The 21,691-nt window shown below is 40.0% G+C and overlaps 1 protein-coding gene and 1 pseudogene across 7 annotated transcripts; both read right to left on the minus strand.

The window, feature by feature from the left end:
* Positions 1-3,231: 3,231 nt before the first annotated feature.
* On the minus strand, positions 3,232-6,367 carry LOC124524129 (phosphoserine aminotransferase-like; annotated as a pseudogene).
* Positions 6,368-10,161: 3,794 nt separating this feature from the next.
* On the minus strand, positions 10,162-21,680 carry HNRNPK (heterogeneous nuclear ribonucleoprotein K). 7 transcript variants are annotated; one of them, XM_047102889.1, is made up of 17 exons: positions 21,573-21,680; positions 19,508-19,584; positions 19,316-19,400; positions 18,780-18,877; positions 18,041-18,097; positions 16,548-16,591; positions 15,596-15,668; positions 15,007-15,078; positions 14,394-14,507; positions 13,894-14,022; positions 12,966-13,273; positions 12,799-12,853; positions 12,408-12,491; positions 12,128-12,143; positions 11,968-12,050; positions 11,420-11,589; positions 10,162-10,644 (listed from the first exon to the last, which is right to left on the minus strand). In XM_047102889.1, exons 3-17 carry the CDS (start codon positions 19,371-19,373, stop codon positions 10,614-10,616), a joined length of 1,392 nt encoding a protein of 463 aa, XP_046958845.1. In that variant the 5' UTR covers positions 19,374-19,400; positions 19,508-19,584; positions 21,573-21,680; the 3' UTR covers positions 10,162-10,613. The 7 variants fall into 7 exon arrangements, with proteins under 7 accessions (XP_046958845.1, XP_046958817.1, XP_046958832.1 ...); XM_047102861.1 differs by having other exon boundaries at positions 10,162-10,704; positions 21,573-21,679; XM_047102876.1 differs by lacking the exon at positions 21,573-21,680 and adding an exon at positions 21,215-21,283 and having other exon boundaries at positions 10,162-10,704.
* Between the last annotated feature and the right edge of the window lie 11 nt (positions 21,681-21,691).

Genomic DNA, 21,691 nt, shown 5'->3' on the forward strand with positions numbered 1-21,691 from the left:
TCATAAGTACCAGTGCAGAGCTTCCAGCTGATGAACATTTAGAGATTCAGGGAGATGGGGCGCCTGGGTGGCTCCATCAGTTGAGCATCTGACTTTGGCTCAGGTCATGATCTCACGGTTCGTGGGTTCGAGCCCTGGGTCAGGCTCTGTGCTGAATGCTTGCTCAGAGCCTGGAGCCTGCTTCAGATTCTGTGTCTCCTTCTCTCTCTACTCCTCCCCTGGTCGTGCTCTCACTCTCTTTCAAAAATAAATATATGTAAAAAATTTTTTTTCGGAGATTCAAGCTCTGTGCCCCTTCCCACATAACTTGCCTTATATGTCTCTTCTATCTGGTTGTTCCAGAGCTATATCCTTTTTAACAAACCAGTAATCTATTTGTTTCCCTTGCTGCCTAAACAACACAAAAAAGTTGTGGAACAAATCACACAGTCCTTGAGAGGTTCTCTGAGTTCCATTAATGCTCCTTTACAAGGTTATGCACAAGACTTAAATGTCATCAAAGAGGTGACTTGAGTGATGTCGGTCATCATCAGTTCCTGCCGGACAGATTGTCTTGCACAACCCAAACTTGGTGTGTGCACTGCTTTACAATTGATATCTCTTTGAATAATCTTGAACTCACCACTTCAGGATACAATGTAAAATATTGATCAAATAATCACCTTCTCTAGCTCAGGGTTGCTAGAAGCTGAAGCTGAGCTGTCAGTGGAATGGGTTCTGGAAATTGTCAAGCAAGAGGTTGTTGCACAGACAGTTGGAGAAATTTCCAGAACCCAAATTCAAATATGTGGAAGAGAAGCAGCAGGCCTTCTAGTTATTTTATTTCTGGGAAACAGAAGTAGACAGATTGCCTGGTGTATCTTCTATTAAGGGGGATCACGCAAATGTGTTTCCCTTGCACACTTTGCTTTGGAGACTTGGTGCCAGTTGGTAATAAATCACTCAGCTAGACTGTAGGGCAAAAATAGTGAGCAGAGCAGGGCGGGGTCGAGAGGGAGGAGAGGACAGTCAACAATAATAAATGTAAAAGCCTGCTTTTAAAAAAAGTACAAAAAAGTAAACAGATACAAAGGAATATTTATTTTGAAATGGGGCAGGATTTACCTGGGGCAGGGATTAAGTGCCGATGTTTTATTTCTGAGGTGCAATCTGAGGATATCGACAGTGAAGGAAAGGAGAAAGGAAGTTTCAGATGGAAAGTAATATAAGGGGATGTGATATTGTGCTAGCCACTGCTTTGTGGCGAGCCTCGGAGAGACACAGCTAGTCTTAGTGTAGGAGCGTGGACACAGTCTATGTTATAAGGGACAAACTATAGGGAGAAACTGCCTCAGAGCCGTTTGTGAGAGGAAGAGAGAGGAATTTCCCATCTGTCTGTTTCTGTGTCTCTCCCTCTTTTTGGATATTTTAGGATTTTAATGTCCTTCACATATTCAACATAAAATACTGACCATGGATAAACAATAGGGGGAAAGACTCCTAAGCAAAGATCTTCCAGAACTCACAGCATCATTCTGGTCAGACAGTATAAAGAGAACAAAGGATAAGGAAGTTTAACAGAGAATTTTAGTTCAATGGCTTACCTAATTAAAAAAAATTTTTTTTTAATTTATTCTTGAGAGAGAGACAGAGAGAGACAGAGCACGAGTGGGAGAGGCGCAGAGAGAGAGGGAGACACAGGATCCAAAGCAGGCTCCAGGCTCCGAGCTGTCAGCACAGAGCCTGACACGGGGCTCGAACTCACGAGCTGTGAGATCATGACCTGAGCCAAAATCAGACACTCAACTGACTGGGTCACCCAGGAGCCCCTCAATGGCTTACCTAAAACATAAAGAACCAACTATCCAACCTTCTCTTCTACCCATTGGAAGGAAAGCAAGAGTGAATTGGAGAACTTCTAAATCATTTCTGTGAAGAAGCTTAAAAGGTGCAGGGCAGGGTGAGGGCCACAACTGTTACTAATGTAATGTTATAATGCACAATGTCAGGGACTCTGAGAACTGTATTCTTAGAAATATAAATGCATAAAGATATAAACTATTTGGTATTAAAACAGATTTTGCTATATAAACATATGTCACTTTTATCTCTTTATGAGAATAACAGGATAAAGAAAGATCCCCAGTTTGCCCTTTAGCTTAGAACCCCTAAACTACTCACCACACAGTCAGTGTAAACTTGAATTAACAGATGTAGAACCCAGGAGACCCCACTATGTCATTTTGGAAAGGATCAAGATTCGGTACCCAGAGGACCCCATTCACCCTGCTGTGTCTTTGTGTGTCTCCAGAAGCAATTAACTGCAATTTGCATAATTAAGTCCACAGACAAGTTTGAATACTGGGATCCAGTTAGAAAAAGTAGCAACAAAGATACCATAAACAAAACACACACACACACACACAAAAGGGAAAGACAACATAAACTAGATTTTGTTAGCAAAGCAAGAGGAAGATTCTCTTAAATGTTTCCAGTTCAAGTCAGAATTAAGGTGTCTGTTAAGTCCCACCAGCTTTGCAGAGCTGTGAATGTTTTGCTGTTGTTCTTTGAAAAAAAGAATCCATAATAAAATTTTCATTCAAGAAAAATACCATGTTTGTTAACTTATTGTAGCCATTCCCAAGTAGCTTTAAATTTTGTAGCTTCTTCAAGGGCAGAGTATATATTGGTTAATTTGTGTTCATAGCTGTAGTAGAAATAAAGTAAGGGAGCACCATTTCTAGAGTCTATGGCTAAAGGTTCAGAGTAGGGAATGTTCACATTTGAAAGCTATGTCCTAAATTAGCAGCAGTATTTGGAGGCTTTGTAAAATATGGACTTTGCCACAGGTTCGATCCCTAGACTGCAGGAAATTAGGATATTGCCTCCATAGGAATGTACATAAACGGGGGGTGGGGTGGGGAAGTGAAAGCTAAGAGGTACAATCCTGTGGAGTTTTTAATATTATCAGCTTTAGTATTTCTATGATTGTGTTTAAAATTGACACAAGATTCTGTTTGTAAAGTTATTCTTTATTTCTCTAGAGACTCTTGGGGAAGTGATGATTGCCTTGATATAAGTCATTTTCCTTTTGATTATCATTTTCAACAAAAATTTATGTTGGAATATGAACTTACTGTTGAAGCTGTCCTCACAATTACATTACTATCATGTGGTTAGAAATGTATATCTGAGATAAACTTATTAAGTAATTAAACCTATTAACTGTTAATAGTGGAAAAAAAAATGTGTTCATAGCTGATGCATCTCCAAAGAATTTTTCATGAAGGCTGCCAGGTTCTGAACATCTTCTTTCCTGTCAGCATTATACAGAGAGGCTGGATGCCTCCCACAGACCCACACCCTTTCAAGGAGATCACATTGAGTTCAAGAGCTTTAGTGAGTAATCTTTTTTTCCTAAAGCATCGTCTCCTTTGGCATTGCCAATGCAGAATGGAATATTCATCTTGCTTCTATTCTGGGATCCACTGGATATACATAGAATCCTTGAGACTTATCAATAATATCATAAATCATTTGTGCTTTGATGGAGCTGAACTTCTCCATGGCTGGTTCTTAATCACTCCAGGACCAAGCCTATGACACAGATGCTGAAACACACAAGGGTGTTGGATGTGGAAATCACACCAAACTAGGAAACATCCACCAGCCTGGATAGGAAGTTTGAGGGCACGTAGCAAACCAGCACTGCTCCCTGGACATCAGAAATCAAGGCAAACTCTACTCTGTGCATGGTCTCGTTGGGGCAGCGATGTACACAGGAGGTTCCATGGGCTTGGATCTGGAATGTTCGCATAACTCCCAAGCTTAGGATAGGCAATATTCACATTCCTAAACTTTTAGGCTTCTTTTGCTGCCTTAGCTAACCAAGCTCCTGTCATCTCGTAGGTAGCACACCTCTCTGACCGATCAGGTTTAAGAGGACAGCAGTGAACTGGCCTTGACATGCCTCTTTGCACAGAAATAATTTTGTAGTTGTCTGGAACAACTGACAATTTCCACACAAGATTTTCTGTGTTGTTATTAATCTTAGCAGAGGCTGATGGCCTGTGGCTCATTTCAAGAACACTAGTGCCAATTCCAATTGTACTCTAATAATTCTTCTTGTATCTCTAAAAACACTGAGTACAGCAGCTTAGTGGCTGGGGCAAAACTGACCACATGCCTGGGGCAGTCCACTAGGCATCTGATCCACTGGGCGAGTCGGCTGGAGGCCACAGATCACCCGGCGGTGCGTCTCTCTCCTTGCTCTTATTTCCCTTTGGTCAGAGTTCTCTCCTCCAGAGTTGACTCCTCTTTCATTCCAGATCGCATCATCCAGCCCCTTTGGTAGCTGCTCCAGAAGTCAGTTCCCTTCTCTGTGACATATGGCATTTGATTCAAGTCTGAAAGGGGAGGAAAAAGCCAGAAACTTGAGGCAAGTTATTGCACTGAATGTTCAGTGGCAGCCTTGAGAGAGCCTGGCAATGATTGATTTATGCCCCAGATGGCATAACTGTGAAGACCCAAGTGACATTGGTTGGCAGCAGTGGCAGCTGAGACCCGTGCTTTTTATTGCCACCCCCACCCCCCCGAAATTAGCAGTGCTGCCTGCACAAGATAAGCCTCTTTGACTGATGGGCTGCATGTAACAGCAACTGTCTAATTAATTTAAGCAAAAAGAATGTTTTGAAAAGTTATGAGAAAGAAGAAGTGAAGGATAGAAGAAGGGGAGGCTGGGGAACCAGTTTGAGAAACTGCCCAAAGTTTTCTTCTACTAGTGCTGCTGAGAAAACTCACCATGATCATTGTAACTTGGCTTGCAATCAATCATTCTGCTCAAGATTTAAATTCCCAGGTCAGGCAAGCCTTGGTAAAATGCCTGCTCTCTTGGTGTGATAAGGACTCTCCCAAGGACCAGGATATAAACAGCTGAGAGAGAAACCTCCAAAAGCAAAGCTGGGTCCTATTAGAAAGGTCAAAGTGAAGCTGTGTTGTTTAACAAAAAGGTACATTATAATTCATTCCTATGGCTATTCAGTATCCAAATAATTGTTTGCATATGTATACTTTCAAAAACACTGCTAGCAAAATGCAGTTACTCTTTATAAAAAATTCTCATCCCTTCCAGAGAAGGAGAGAACTCGATGTCTCACTACTTACTGCATCAAAATCTAAGTCAGGGATGTCTCGGTCGTGTAAATTTCTGCTCTTGCTCCAGCTCAACTGTCTTAGATCAAGTCCCTAGAAGCAGAGCCCTGGTCAGGAATTCTTGTGTCAGTGACTCACTGGAGGAATTTTCTCAGGTGAAAGGAAGCCAGGGAAGCAAGCAAAGGAATCATGAGTGAAGCCATGATTTGGTCGCAACTGGAGATTAGTGTCAGCTTGATCCCACAGAGTTCTGGAGGCTGAATTGTACACAAAATTGGTGCCAGTTTGAAACACAGGTATGAATCAATAATCTAGATAAAGCTACCTGATCTACCAGATGAAGGCTCCAACCCAACTGAGGCTACCTCCACCTAGAACTTATGGTTTGATTGTATTTGCCTTACTTTTCTTGCCTTTTACCTCTTGACTTCTAGGGCTCTCAAGTTCCCATATGCCCTCTTTCTCTATACGTTCCCATTCCCATTGATGGTAGAAAAAAACCACATAAACTTGCCAAATTAAATGCAAGTTGAGGTCTTTTCCAGTTTTAAATGGTCTAATTTAAGGGAAATAATTATTCAGTTAAAGGTCAGACCCCTTATTAGGGATGTTTTTTTTTTTCTAAACAGTCTTTTACCTCTACCTTTCCAAGACCTCCCAGAGGTCTTCTGGGTGCCAAGGGTATAAAGTGTTCTGATAATAGGAGTAAAGAGCCTTTAGCATCAAGTGGTCTCTGCTCAAGCTGAGGTGTAGGTTTGGGATCTTCTGGTGTCTGACTTCAGTTACCACTGAATGGACCGAAGCTAGTCTTAGCTGGTTTCTCAGCACTCGGCCTAGCTTTCTTCTTGACTAACTTGATCTCATTTTGGCTTTCATCATGAATATTGACAAACCTTTGAAATTCTGCTGTCTCCATCCACCCCCTGACTAGGCTATCTTCCTTACAGCCTCTGATATGCAGTAACCTTCCTCTTCACTGTGATGACCCCATGGCAAGCCCATTAGCACTCAACTGGTGTCCCTCTTATGCCATATGGGTATCAAAGGGAATACTGTGGAGTGTGTGTGCAAATCTCAGGGTTTCTCTGTCCCAAAACATGATTGCCTCAATTTCTGCTCTGCTTTACAAGCCCATGTAGTCATGGGGACACTTTGCAGGGCTCCAAATAGTGAGGTTTAAGCCTTCTCTTTCAGCTTCCTAGTCAACCTACCTGGAGTTCCTGCTTCCACTAATCATCCTCTACTGGATGAACCCTAGGGAGGTTTCTGAAGGACCTAGCTGGTACTTTCTATTCTGTTCCTGCCTAATCTCTCTTTACTATCTAAATGACTTTTGCTCTGATGAACACCTGTCATATGCCACGCTCCCCTCCCCCCAACCCCCCCCCCCCCCCCCCCCCACCGCCTTGGCCCGACCCCGCAGACACTTTTCTTCTAAGTGAACTGGCCCTTCCCTTCCAGGAAGCCTATTCCTTAATGATAGGAGGACTTCAAGGAAGAAGGGTTTGGAAAAGGGAGATAGGATGACTGAAAGAAAATATTTCTGAAAGGATTCTGGAAGGTTTATAGTTCTGGTGACATACTTTTTCTTTCATAACTACAGGTGTGGGGGTTACAGGTCTGAGTTTGGGGGAGCAGGGGGCAGTGGGAGGAGCACGGATTCTGGGCAGAAAATGAGGTGAAGACTAGGAAAGTTTGAGGTCACAGGAGAGCTGGTCTATCAGTTAACCACAAGCTTGTTGCTAGTGCCTGTTACTCATTTGGCAAATGGGAACCCAAGCCTACAAAGCATTTACATCTTAGATTTTCCAACGTCCTTGACTCAAATTAGCTCCCCATTTTAAATACAGACAGATGTGAAATGTTTAATTTTCTAGGTATTCTTTTTTTCCCTGAGGTCGGATTTCTTCCCTGACTGGAAGTGCTGAAGCCTGGTTTGGGCAAATGATGGCCAGCTGTGTACACAAGCAGCATCTGCTAAGAGGTGAAAGGGATAGAATTTTGGGCTAACACAATGGGATTTCTCTAGTTTTAATTCTACAGTGTGTCCAATCTGCTTGTGAATGTGTACACCTATATGTACAAACACACATTAGTTTCTGCTTTCCTAAGCATTTTTTTTTTTTTCCCCTAGTAGATGGTTACTGAACTGTCTCTCCAAAAAAATGGTTTCTAACCACTGCATCCTTAGGGCCCACCGCTGTACCTGTATACGTTGGAAACTAAATACAGTTAATGAAAAGGTATGGAAACATTACTATATATTACTGTATTACACTGGTCTTTAAACTGTTCAGTTTGTTAAATATGCAGATTCCTGGTACCTCTCTCTGGAGATTGTGACTCAGTGGAACTGAGGTGTGGGGGTCTAAATATTTTTAACCAGCACCATTGGCGATTTTAAAGGTAGTCCTAGGAACAGTTTGAGAAATACTGATTAAGCTTTTTGTAAGTTCAGTGCCTCCATGAAGAAACAGTTCATGTCATCTCTAACTTGCCAGCAACAGGCAAACCTTGCTAATAGGAAATGCAAAATATTTATAATGGATTTAATTTACATTTAGCCATCAAGACTGAATCCCTTTCCAAAAAAAATCCAAAATCCAAAAAAAGCATTAGACACTTAAAATCCTACTTTGTCAACAAAAACATTTTCATTGGCCTGTGAGAGAAAATTCAAAATGTCCCTTTAGTAGCAGGCTTCACATTCGATTTGTTTGTGGAACAGTGATTCCATTTTGAGCACAAACAGAAGACACTGTAAACAAACCACTAAAATGATTAAAAGAAATATTGCCATGTTCATTTCCCTCTTCAGTCTCTAAGCATTCCAGTAGTTATCAGTGATCAAAGATTTAGAAATAACTACTAGATCGTTCAACAAAATTGAAATATTTTACATTAGTCTCATTTTAAAGGCAAAATTTGAATGGCAGGGAAAGGTTTTAAAACCTTCATTCCTGAAAAACTTTGGTGCAAGCTACATGATTTCCAACGTTTGTTGGCATTTTGGTAGTAACTTTCAAAATGTTAAGCTGAAAACATTTTAGGAATGTTTAAATTTTTAAAGCTTTAACAAATCAGCGTATGTACTAGTCACTTCTTATAAAATTGGTTCAACGTTCCATTTAAGGGAATATTAAGCTTCATGTTTACTTCTGATAAATTACTCAACCTGAATTTCTAGCCCATATTCCAACACCATTTACAAATATGTGGCAACACAAAAGACCTCTCCCTTCCCAACTGGTACATCCAACTTTCCAATGGCAGATAGTCTCTCATCTACTTAATTTTTTGGTAGGTTTATAGGTTCAAGGTCAGAATTCTTTGTAAAAGGCAAAAGTTAAAACCCTTTCACACTAATAATCCAGGAGTAACTTTTGAATGACCAATGAGTGCTCTGAAAGCCAGTGTTCTCCAGGGATGTCCTCCTCCAGTAAGACTAACAATTTGACTAAGTAGCACCTGTTAATTTTTCTGTAGGGGAAGGGCTCATTTCAACAGAAGGTTGTACTACCCTAAACAACTCCGCATCAATCACCCATACTTAAAATACCCAAGGGGGATGCTTAAGTAACACCCATGTGGCAATACAGCCTAATTTCTCCTTTTGGGAAACTACACATGTAGCATTCAGTAGTTTTAAATGATGTTTTGACACTTATTTCAGTTATCAAGGGAATACTCAATTCCTCTCCAAACTAAAAGAGGAATGAAATTCTGCCTTTAAATGATGCTTGCATGCACGTACTACTTAATGTATACCCCAGAAAACCCCCCTACTTCATCTGTATGTCCAAATCTTTTTTCCTAAACCTATAAAAGCAGAATTGCATCCTTGATTGTTCTCTGTAGACGTGAACTGTTCTCATGCTTTCTAGACACTCGGAGGTTAATAGAAATTTTTAGAAATTTATGAGCCAGGAACCATACATAGTAAGGCAGTTGTTACATTATCTGTCAGCATTTTCAATCATCAAACTAGAGCTATTTTAAAGATAAAAACCTAAGAAATCCAAAATTTCTCGTAGGCAGTGTTGAAGATCTGTACAACTGGATAATCATGACTCAGCTCTCATTATGCTAGACTCCCCTTTTTAACAAATTAAGAGCTTAATCACTGGGATTTTATATTTACCACCCCTGCCAGACTTCATTTATAAATGCTAGAAACACACTTCACACACAAAAAATATAATTTAAGATTACTGTATTTCCTTACAAGAGGAACGTTTGAACAAATTTTACAGGTAGTCAATCAACCCTTGTTCAAATTGGGCACACATCAAATCTAGCATTATGGGAGTTTTATTTATTTGGAAGTGAACTTTTAACTATCAATACAAATGCCAAGATACTACACAAAACATCCACAGGAACTTTTTTCATCGTTTTTTTTTTTTGAATTGTTCACAAACATTTCCTACATAATCCAACATACAACAGAGAAATGGTACATCTTTTTCCTTCAGTTTGCATACAATGGAAAAACAAGAATATATATATATTTTACAAAGTTTAACTAATAGACACTAGCAGGCTGACAGTTTGTCTATAAGTGAGAAATTATCTAATAAAAAATAATAAGAATTTATTTAGCATCAGTCACTTCCATAACCAAGTATTATTCTGATTAATAAAACTTGTTGCCATTAGGCTTCTGGCATATATTTAAACCATTACTGAATTTGTAGTATTGCTCCCCACCTCGGTTCTCCTTCACAATTACTAACATAGAAAACTGTTGCAGAGTAGGGGCAAGCATTTGCAAAAACAAACAAAAAATCCCCAGCTTATTATAAGCATGAATGTGTATGACAAAATTTCTTTCCAAGCAATGGACTTTCAAATCATCAAGAAATCACCAGAATGGAATTTGCCAAGATATTGTGCCTAAGTCCAAGAAGAGATGCATTTATTTATATCCAACAGAGGAGCTGAAAATCAAACTTAGTGTTTAGTTTGGGGTGGGTTTGGGAATCCAGCCATTTGAAAAATGACTGTCTTAAAAAAAATGACCACCAAAAATAGGTTCACTAAATTTATTTTAAAAATCATAAAACGTTTCTTACAAAAGAGCATTACATTCTGCACACTGCTCTGAATAGATGCCAGGGACATATGGACTATTATTGTTACTTTTCCTCCCTGTCCCACCCCCCAAAATGTTACAGTGACCACAAAGCAAAGTGTTCACAATAATTACATGGGGGGAATATTTTTCCTTTAAACCACCAACAATGAACAAAAATTAAAATTCACTCACTCTGCTGCTGTTTCAAAATTTCAATGTTAGTTTTTGCACGCCCTTCCCCCCCCCCACCCTGTTTGTAAGGAACTAAAACATTACATCTGGTGAACAGCAAAGATTTCACTACACCTCAAATGCAGAACACCTATGAAGCAGAGGAATGTTGGCTTTTTAAACAGAAGCAGATAAAAAAAAAAAGATGCAGGACTCCTTCAGTTCTTCACTAGTCTTAGAAAAACTTTCCAGAATACTGCTTCACACTATAAAAAAGAAAAAATATCTTGCATTAGAATCCTTCAACATCTGCATACTGCTTCACACTATAAAAGAAAAGAAAAAAAAGTACGAATTAGAATTTTTGTTCGTAACATCTTAATCAACATTAAGACAATTTCAATGCTAAATTAAAATGATAAACATGTCCATTACAATTAGAAGAATTAAAACATTAGCAATTACAAAATTAGAGCAATGTAAAATTCAAGAAAAATGATTAATAGTAAATCAGACATTAGTAGAGCAGAATTAGGAAAATGAAATTAAAAGTTGTTAATATTTGGTAGAGAAGACAAGGAAATGCCAGTAAGGTGTGAAATGCTGCGTTTTACAGCACCAATCATTTGTCCTGTAGAGGCATGGCCTGTGCCATATGGCAGACTGTGATTTGTTGTCGATTTAGTTATCTAAAAACAACAAAATCACTAGTCTTCCACACAGAACTAGACCAACATCCACTGAATCTTCTACATTTTCTACAGGCTCTGTATAATTTATAACAAGTGGTTTTGGCAGCAGTTTTCACCAGAGAAATGAGAAGTTTGCTTGGTTAAGGCTTCTTCCAGCAAGATTAGTATTGAATGTCTTCGTTTTTAGTAAGAAAGCAGAAGAAAATTAAAGCAAAGCTATTAGAATGTTTAGAAGTTAGGTCCCCAAAAGGTTGAGACACCATGGCTTCTAAAAGAAAAATCAATTGAGAAGAAGGCTTTTTCAAGTTTTAGTATGTATAGGCTAGCACAAAGCTAAACTCAAACTGACCTGTTCTGCAGCAAATACTGTGCATTCTGTATCTGGTCCTGTGTTCCTGTAATGGTAATGATCCGATCTTCGGACCCTTCTAAAGGTTCATCAATTTTGATCGAAGCTCCTGACTCATGACGGATTTGTTTAATCCGCTGACCACCTTTGCCAATAATAGATCCAGCCAACTGAAAAGATTTTAAAAACAAGTGTTTATGATATACTTTCAAAGTAACCATATTACCTGTATTTTCAATGAATATCAAGAGTACTAACTTTGCACAGTTTATTCTAAGATTACTTAAGGCCCTCTAACCAATCAAGGTTTGAATTATAATGTTATTTACACAGCACACATCAACACTTCCTTTAATAAACAAATCAAGGGCTTCAAAACCCTCAGCTGGAGAAAGACACCTCACTAAAGTCTGTAAAACACAATTTTAATCCTAACATACAGTATTTTTATTAAGACCTTTTACTAAAAGTCAGGACACTAAAGAAAAAGACTCATTAAACGTTCCTTGTTAACATTACAAGAATTTAAGAATTCAAAGAATACTCACATCTTTGGGAATAGTTACTTGTGTAGTAATAATAGGTCCACCAAGATCACCATATGAGCCACGACCCCCTGCATAGGAATAATCTGATTTAAATAATGAGCATTAAGTTCATTTAGAAAGCATGAAATAATGTTTTGATTTCACAAAGGAAAAAACTTACCATATCCGGAGCCACCCTAAAAATGGAAAGAAAAAATAAAAAATTACTTTGCCTTCAAAACTACCCTTCAGATATTTTAATATTCCTAAAATCTTAGTTTAGGAAACTAGAGTCCTCTCATATTCTCCCTAGGTTTGGGAAGACAATCCTTGGGGAAGAAAACACTTCAGGTACATAGCACAAAAACACACACATTACAGGAGGGAAAAACACTTACTGGCAAGGAGGTAAACATTTTAAGTTATTATTGACATGAATGCAAACACCCATGATACTCAACCTGTGGTTCATATGCCATTTGCCATTCTGATGGGCTCCATGTATCTATCGCAGAGTCCCAAGTTTCATCAGCACTGAAACCAACCTGTGTCAGAGATAGAACTTGTTAACGTAACCTGGACTATTATGTTTCAGCCATTTTATAAGGTTCATTTCTATTTCACTTCACTCAAATATTTATTAGCACCAATCATACATTGTGGGGAAACAAAAATGGCTCAAAAAAGTCTTAATATTTCAACAAACTGACAATGATTTAACTAGTTATCTACCAAGTCCACTGGTAAAGCAAGCTTTTCAATTAACAATCATCTTCAACAAACTGTCAACTACTTGACTTTAAAACCCTTTACAGTCCCTCACATACACATTGATGATAAAAGAGTTCTTACCATGCCGTCATAGCGGTCTCCAGGTCTTCCTCTTCTGTCATAGGCCATTAGATCTCTGCAAGCACAGTACGTGTTGTAATCTCAGTACATGTCACACACAACAAAAATCTATCTACCCATCAAATGTAGCCAGTTGTAAGTTAACTGTGTGGATGTAATAAACTTACCCTCCTCTAGGTGGTGGTGGAGGAGGAAGAGGAAGATTCCGAGCTCTGCTACCACCCCGGCCACCTCGTCCAGGAGGCGGTGGAGGAGGTCCTCGACGAGGGCTCATGTCGTCATAATCTCTTCTAGATGGAGGCATAGGACGCCCACCCCGACCAGGAGGCATTCTATCAAAACCGCCTCTCCCCCGCATGGGAAATCCCACAGGACGTCCACGGCGGTCATCAAACATCATTGTAAAACCACCATAATCGTAGGTTTCATCGTAAAAATTGGGATCGTAAGGCTGTGCACGTCCTTTGATGGGAGACTAAAACAAAAATGTAGCAACGTTAGAGAAAAGAACAAGGAAAAGAGACTTGTTTCATACTAAATGTTAACAAGCCAAACATTTCAAGTCCCTTATTTCTCCGGGGAGGTACTTGGGACAGGAGAAAGCAATCAGGCAAAAGGTTAATAGGAAAAAAGAGTATTTAAAAAAAAAAAAGCAGTATTTTTGGTGAGTCTGAAAATTTTACTGGCTTGTGGGGGAAGAAGCAGCAGCCTTTTACCCTCAGATCTCAAGGAAGAGAACACAAAACCCCACCCACACATTTCACAATGGGGTCTTTAAAGGAAAAAAAAAAACCATCTCAAGGGCTGAAGGGATCAGTATCCTGGGTAAGCCTCTAACTCATGTTGAAGGACGTCAGTTGGGAAGCTATGCAACGTAGTACTAGTACTATAAAAACTACTTGAAGGACCAAAAATTATTAAAATTCTCACCAATAATCAAATAACCACCATCTCAAAAAACTTTTAAATTAAAATATCCAAAAAACAAGAAAACCCCAACGGGTAAAGGCATAAGACAAAAGCCATTTGTCTAAACATTGTGACACTACTTTAGAATAACAATTTGTTGCACAGAATTGAATGTAAATGAAGTACCTCCGAAATAAGATCAAGGATGATCTTGATGCACTCTACAACCCTATCAGGTTTTCCTCCAATAAGAACGACTCTGTCAGTGGAATGAGGACAGCATTCCTGGAAAAGCTTGATGGTTGTCTGTGTGTTCTGTAATAAGTATATAGTAAAGGGAAGCATTAATTAGAAGACATTTAAAAATACATAAAATACACCAAAAAAAAAAAAAAAATCCTAGGTTCAGAGAAATTTACATTTATATTCAGTACCCCCCCACACCTGACCATATAAAAACCCTGTTAAATAGCTCTAGGACCTTGCCAGTGTATAAAAATTTTGGCAAAAAACTCGCCCAAGCATGTTCAGGCCGTTGTATTTTAAAAGCAAACTACATGAACAAAGAAGTGATAAGGAATCTTAGGGAGGGAGGTCAAGTGGGGGAAGGAGAGAAGTCCACTGATCCAACTGTGTATGAACAACTATTCTCTAGTATACAGTAGAAGAAAATAAAGTGCCTTTACCTCTCGAAGTTCTTTGATTTTAGCACCTTTGACCCCAATAATGCCTCCTGCCAGACTCTGATGAATCAACAGTCTCAACTCGCAGTCAAAGTCGCTTCCTTTATAGTGTTGGTACTGCAGAGGGAGAGTTATAAGATTTTAGTCCCAAATCAAAGAATCCCCAATACACACTTATCTGCTATAAGCATGACAATATACTGTTGCAGTGAGCAACCTGAATTTATATTTCAATAACTTTACCAGTTATGTGCTTATTATCCTCAATAGCCAGGCCCAAAAAGGACATTCTGCACCACCTTAAAAAACTATTTTATTTTCAGGTCCTGCAACACCATACCCACACTGCAGCCATTTAGCATGTCGCTGTTACCACAAAATTATTATTAACATTCAAATAACACCATAATAAAAATGACTGCAAAGCACTTTGCAAATGTAGTTAATTCCCACTGCAGCATGGAGCAGGGTCAACAGTGAGTTGTAAGACCATTCATTTCTCTTGTTTTTAAGCCTTTTTCTATAGAGACGGGATAAGTACACTATGTTAAAAATAAAATTGATCCTATGGGCCAGGCTCCATACTTCAGTGGGGTTCAATGGCACTATGACATACATTTAAGCATTCCACAGCATCAGATTCGAGCGGGAGCTGGCTGGTTGCAGTGGGTGATGGCAACTGCAGGCCCTGAAAGTAGAAAAATAAGAGTAATAGGTTAAGTGTCTAGTGTGATCAGGCTATTGTCGCATATATTGGTAAAGCTACTACAACATATTTCATATCTATACCATTAAATTCTTAAGAATCAAAGAGTAACTTTTTTCTATATATCCAATAAATACATGAATATATAAAATTAAAAAAATCTAACACAGTCCTTTCCAACACAGTCCCCACAATCAATATTCTACCTTAAAAAACACCTCTTCTAGGACTAGAGCCCATAAAATATATGCTACACCCATATGCAAGACCACAGGTAGTTCGTATTTACTTTGGAGTGGCCAGACTACATTTTTTTTTCCAGATTACATTTTAAGACACACACATGGAGTAGTAACCATGCACATTATGTAGCAGTTTATATGTCGCTGCTACAAACTGTCACAGCCACTGTCTCTCCACCTCCCCTATTAAGCCCCAATAAAACATTTTAAATATTCCCCCCTCAATTGCCAAATACATTAAAAAAAAGAGAGCCTACCTCTTCCAAGGTAGGGATGATTTTCTTCAGAATTTCTCCAATTGTTTCAATATCAGCACTGATACTCAATATGCTGTCAAACATCACAAATACCAGATAGTACAAAAAAGGTGGAAAAGAAAAAATGAGTTTTGTGTTCATCATCAGTAGTCATACAAACTTTCACAGAGAAGTAACATACAATTATTTAATCTCCCCATTTAAAGTAGCCTATTTATAGGTTTTTCACATGCATTTTGTTTTATGCCCAATACAGACATGATAACACTATTAGGAGACTTGCAGAGAGACAGAGAGAATGGGCTCTTGGAAGGGCTCAGATTAAGTGGGCAATAAATTGACCAGAACTGAAGCAGAGTTGAATATTTATGTTCCCCGCCACCACTAAGTTAATTAAGGATACCCTCGCTGTTACATTGGTAAAACTGGCACACCTTCTCTTAGGCAAAAGTGGGGGAATATGCAAGTGGTGAACATTATATCTGGAGTAAGGTTATGGATACCAGTTAGAAATTAGATCACTAATGGGCTCTGCAAGAAAACAAATACAAATGCGAGACAAAACAAAGACAACACAAATGAGAAGTGAAGGAAAGTGAACCAGAGTTAGCATTTCATCAGAAAAAATTATGAACAGGCAATGTTGGGAAGCAAGGTGGGCCACAAAGACAGAGCGAGAGACTATTTTGGTAACAATTTGATTTACAATGCAGCAAATATGCAACACTTGAAGCTGTGCTCCTTCCATCGAAATAAAATTAGTGGATCGTTTGGGTGGGCAACTCACGGTAAAAGTTCAGTGACAAAAAGACTTAATGGGGAAAATAAGACAGAAACTTGAAAAACAATACACCGTCTAAAGGGGATACTATTTAATTATATAAAAGGCAGGTAATAAAATACATTTCTCTCTTTCTAATCAGGCAGTGAGGCATAAACTGTTGGGACATACCGCTCGGGGCCACTGCTGTCTGGGACTGAAACACTGGCATTGTACTGCATTGGTCATTGGCGTTCGTGGATGTTGGCATTGGGCATGGGCATTCAATCAGAAGTTGTCAAGTATGGTACCCGTTTGGCAACGAGCACATTTTTGGGCATAGCCAACCAGGGTTTTCACATGGGCGTTCAGGGGCGGATGGGCCAACGTCATGGTGGGCAACGCAGGGGTAAGTCGATCCAGTACATGGGCAACGGAGATATATGGCCAAAAAAACAAGGAGAGGGAAAAGGGGGAAAAGCAATAAATTTTAATTTAATACAAACTATACTCATACTCTCAATTAATGAAACAAGCTTAAGTTGTTCTGAAGACTAACACAATAATGGACTTCTCTAAATCTGACTGTGGCTTAACATTTAAGGACCTTAAATGATGGTACTAGCTATTTTTTTTTTCTTTTTAACAAACGATGTTTCAGTAGCAGGCTGGCTCATGAGGGTAGACACAAAACCTGTCATGACTCAGTTTACTAAAATTCTTGAGGAAATGGGGAAATTGATAACCCAGATAATTATATAGAACATCTGGATTAAGAGGAGAGAGGTTTGTAAAAGACAAAACAAAAATTCCCACACCACCAAAAACCCTATCTCTTAAAAGACCAGTTTGGTTTCCTGGAGGTTTAAAACGCATTCCTAGATCCTAGCAGGCAAGTTTGTAAAATTTAAAACAAATTTTCAAGTTCAGTTTACAGGAGGAACATACAAAGATCTGCGACCAAGAGAGAAATGAAATACTATCAAATAAGTATTCAACACAAAGTTATTATTTGCCTCAACTTTAGCAAAGAAACATTAAGAGTGTGTACACTATGAGAAAAAAATTTAGGAATTTTGGTGTAGCCAAGTCCTATAAATATGCTCGCTTCTGGTGATACCAACATTTAATGTGTCTAATCACAAGAGTCAACCCACTATAAAATATGAAGACTCAAACAAATCATTGGCATTGACAAATGGTTTCCCAATTATAAGATTAAGCGTCTATTCTTTACCCATATTTAAATCATGCAACCTCAACATTAATCTCTGTGCTCCATGTGCAAGCTGTTAAACAGATGGACGATTAAAAAATAAAAATTTCGGAGTTTAATCAGCCACCTGCAATGGTTTTTGTAATACTGTAATTGATTCACACACGGTAACTAGTGCAATTAAGGGTTTTTACACTGTCGTTATTTCTAATTAAAATGTTATCTTGAAGTGAATAATTTGGTGTAAAGTTATCAGAAAGGGAAGAGGTTTAATACAGATCCCCCCTCCCCAAACTCAATCTGTGCTTTGTTAAATCAGGAATGGCAAACCTTGAAATCAACTATGTATTCAATTATTACAAATGGCTTGTATCTAGACTATTGAATGATTTCTATGATGCAAATCTTTAAATTCCTACAAACACATAAATTGAAGCTGCTTGTGTAGTTTAAACTCTTTAATACTTACGTCTGTACGGAGAGCCTTAATATTCTTGCCTCCTTTTCCAATCACTGCCCCAGCATTCTGGAGAAGATATAAACACAAGAAATTTACTTTCCCTTATATCAACAGGTCTTCCTATGCTTTTAAACTGCAACCAAACCCTTCCACCCCCCCAAAAAACAAAAACCCTAACAAAACTCTAACCTCCCCTTTTTGGTTATAGAGCTGAAAATCTATCTGGGTATCAAAATCAAAATCATGAAGTTAAAAAAAAAAAAAATCGAGAGTCTATTGAGTTTTGGGGATGAAAACACCAAGACAGCTTTGCAATATTAAGCATGCCAAAAATACAGAGCGTGAAAATTATGTACTGATTAACTTTATGGTATCATTCCGAAAAAGGTAATTTAAATACACTAGGTACCTTCACATTGTGATGTGATAATGCCCATCAAGTCAACTGCCAGCTAGGATATTTTCCCCACAATGCAATCAAGGTATAATCTTTAATCCATTAATGCTTTAATCATCACCTATACCCTTTCTCCTACTTTTACTCATAGCGTCACTGTATTAAGGGCTTTCATTTTAATTGTCATCCAAATAACACGGTTTACCAATCTGTTTAAAAAGAGCCACACACATCTTTTACATTCCTTAATCTGTAAGGCTCAGGATGCTTCCCAGAGGGCCAAACCAGAACTTATTTTAATTTCTACTTTAGTAAGAACTACTTTAAGATTTTCAAGAGTAAAATTTATACCTTGCTCTGAAGCAGAATGCGTAGTTCAACCATCTCATCAGTGTTTCTAGATCTTTTAAAAGCTTGCTCCTCTTCCATATCTTCTGCAGGGCGTTTACCTAGAAGTTAACAGTTCAGATGTCAAAGAAAGCACCAGTTATCAACAAGAAAAAGCCCCTTTAATCCAATTACATTTTAGTTTTAACCCACAGGACAGACAAAGCAACTCCCGTTCTGTTTGGAGATTTGTTGCTAACTGAAAAGGCCAAAGCCGCTCAGATTCTAACTTTTAATTATGAATCAAAGCACGTTCCCTTCCAAAAAACTCTTTCTAAACACAAAACAATGAAAGGGACAAAATAATTCAAGGGATTAAAAGTTGTAAAACGCAAAGAAAAATATTTTTTGTTGTCTTTATCTTAAGTTTACCGTCAACAACACAAAAGACAGTTGCATATAGTTCCTAAGTAGAAGAAAACTGACAGGGATGTCACACTAAACCGTTCTAAATAATGAAACAATAGAAAACACAAAAATTGCTAAAAATGTGTTCTCACCAAATTCACCATTGGTTTCAGTGTTGGGGAAGGTTTCCTCTGGCTGTTCAGTTTCCATTTTCTTGAATTAAATGGACACACCAATCTGTTGAAAAATAAAGAGGCTAGTACATTTGGTTTATTGGAAAGTAAGCTTTGTGTCTCGCTAAATAAAAGAAAAGGCAAAGAAATGACTCTGCTTCTAGAACGTACCAGGTATTATATATCCTTGCAGAGCAGAACTGAAGTGTTCTGGGCGGGACCAACTGACACCCTAGTGCTGCAGTAGCCTATAAAAACCAACATAAATCAGTTTTGCTTTTTGGTTGCTCATTACTAAATACTAATGAACAGTGATCTGAATACAAATAAGCTGAAGAGCTCTTTCTAAAACTTGTTTTAGGGTCTTACACTCTCAAGTGAGTGTAAGCCTTAGGAAAAAAAAGTAACCAAAGGACTCTGATTTTTTTTGCAAAAGGGAAACCACGAATTTTTAGCCATTGGACTGAGTCCCACCACGGCAACTAATGGTTTTATACAATAAATACAGAAACGACAAAGACCTGTAATAAGCTCAGAGTCTCAATTTTGTCCCCAAAGGTATAAATTTATAGGTACACAAAATTGATTATACTGGAATTTTAAATTGCTCGTGGGTCTCTTCCCATTGCTGACTTGAAAGGCCATTCTCTGAACTCTCTAAAGTTTACAAGCGAAGGCAAATTCAAGCTATATCCAACAATCAGGTCAAAGTACCGGAAAATTAAATCTTAAAAAAAAAAAAACCTTATAGGGAGCAGACCCAAACCGCCAGCACTGCTCTATTACTCAAATACAGCTAATGGAACCCCAGAACGCTAATACTGGCCCCATAGAAATTGAAGTTAGGTTAAAACTCTCTGCATCGTAACAATTATTTCTTTAATGTCAGCGTGATAGGACCGCAAGTCGCCTTTCACCAGCCCTCACAGGACTAGCAGAAAAAAAATAGTCAAGTGGCTTCTGCCAGACAGCCTAAAGCTAAAACTCGAGGATACGTTTTATGCCTTTCATTCTTTCATAACATTTGTCGATAAGCTTCTCTTTTAACGACTAACTGAAACGCTATCCTTAACGGCCCATCCTTCAGCTAAGCGTTGGAGTATGCTGGAAAATTTAGATAAAAACGTTGCCGCGGTTCATCGTTCAAGCCTTTCAGTCACCATTCCTCAGACCGTGAAAACCACTAATTACGGGCGCGACTGGCCGAACGCAAACATGCTCTCCCCCGCCGCCCCGCACGATACCGGGGATCCGCAACGGCCGAGTAACAGGAGTTGAATAAGCCGAAGGCGAGACCAGAAGCGCCGCGCCGCTCCTCACCCGGACCCGACAGGAAATGGCGGCCCGCGTAATGGCGACTACGTGCTACTAGGCGGAGCCGAGCGCGGACCCCCTCCCCCACCCACCACGCGGTCCCGAGATCTCATCCCCCGCACCCTCCCCCCACCGCGGGAGAGACAAAGCAACGGAGGCAGCCTCGACCGTTCCATCTCCCCCGCTCCAGCTCCGAGCCTGGGGCCGGGAGGGCCGAAGTGCGGGGGGGCCCACACAAAGAGAGCGGCGGCATTCTCCACCGCCCTCGGGTCCCGCCCGCCGGCCGCCTCTTCCTACACAAGATGCCTGATTTCAAGCCTGCAAAACTACAGATCATCCTACAGGCACTTGCCTCGCAATTCCCCCCCGCAGCCTCTAGCACCACGACGCGGACTGCGGATACACGCTCAGGGAAATGGCGGAGGTGGGGGGAGGGGAAAGCGGGCAACGTTCCCTTCTGAGAAGCGGCCAACCACCAAGCAGCCCCCAAACGCCTCCCTCAAGCGGCAAACTTGGTCTCCGATCCTCGCCCCCACGCACCGTTCGCCCTGCCCCGTTCCTCACCGCGCGAGGCCGCCGTCCCTGTGCCGCCGCGCCGCCTCAGCCGGTCACAGCTAGACAGAGAACGAGCGCAGGCCCCCGCCGCCTTCCCCCGCCTCCCCGCGCTCTCCTACCCCGCCGCCGAGCCCAATTGGTTGCCCGGGCTTCAGCGGTGGCGCGAGGGCAAAGCGATTGGCTCAAGGCCGCGTCAATCAAGGCGCCGAAGGAGGCGACGCCACGCCTCGCGCCGGCGCCTCCCTTCAGGTTGTGAGGCCGCTGAGGGCCCGAGAAAAGCCGGGCTTGGGAGAAGTCAACGCAATCTTTAGGGAGGCCAAACCCCTGCCTGAATCTATAATACCCTAGCGCCGAAAACCCCAATTACCTATAGGCCGCAAAAAAGCGGGACGTAGGCAAGACGTCGAGGTTGCAGCAGCAGAGAAACAGGGAATAATGGCGTCTGCAGTGCTTTCGCCTGGAGCGCCCTCCTCCTTTCTCGTTCGC

This window comes from Lynx rufus, unplaced genomic scaffold (genome assembly GCF_022079265.1).
Source record: "Lynx rufus isolate CCGP_SWC_20201006 ecotype Redwood Valley unplaced genomic scaffold, mLynRuf1.p SCAF_10, whole genome shotgun sequence".
Taxonomy (NCBI): domain Eukaryota; kingdom Metazoa; phylum Chordata; class Mammalia; order Carnivora; family Felidae; genus Lynx; species Lynx rufus.

Coding starts and splice junctions, on each gene's coding strand:
- HNRNPK (XM_047102868.1), bottom strand. CDS start 19,373: ATGGAAACTGAACAGCCAGAGGAAACCTTCCCCAACACTGAAACCAAT. Junction 13,274..13,893: donor TCCTTGATCTTATTTCGGAG/GTACTTCATTTA, acceptor TTTTTGTTTTAG/TCTCCCATCAAAGGACGTGC. Junction 10,705..11,419: donor CAGTATTTGCTGCAGAACAG/GTCAGTTTGAGT, acceptor TTTCTTTTATAG/TGTGAAGCAGTATGCAGATG.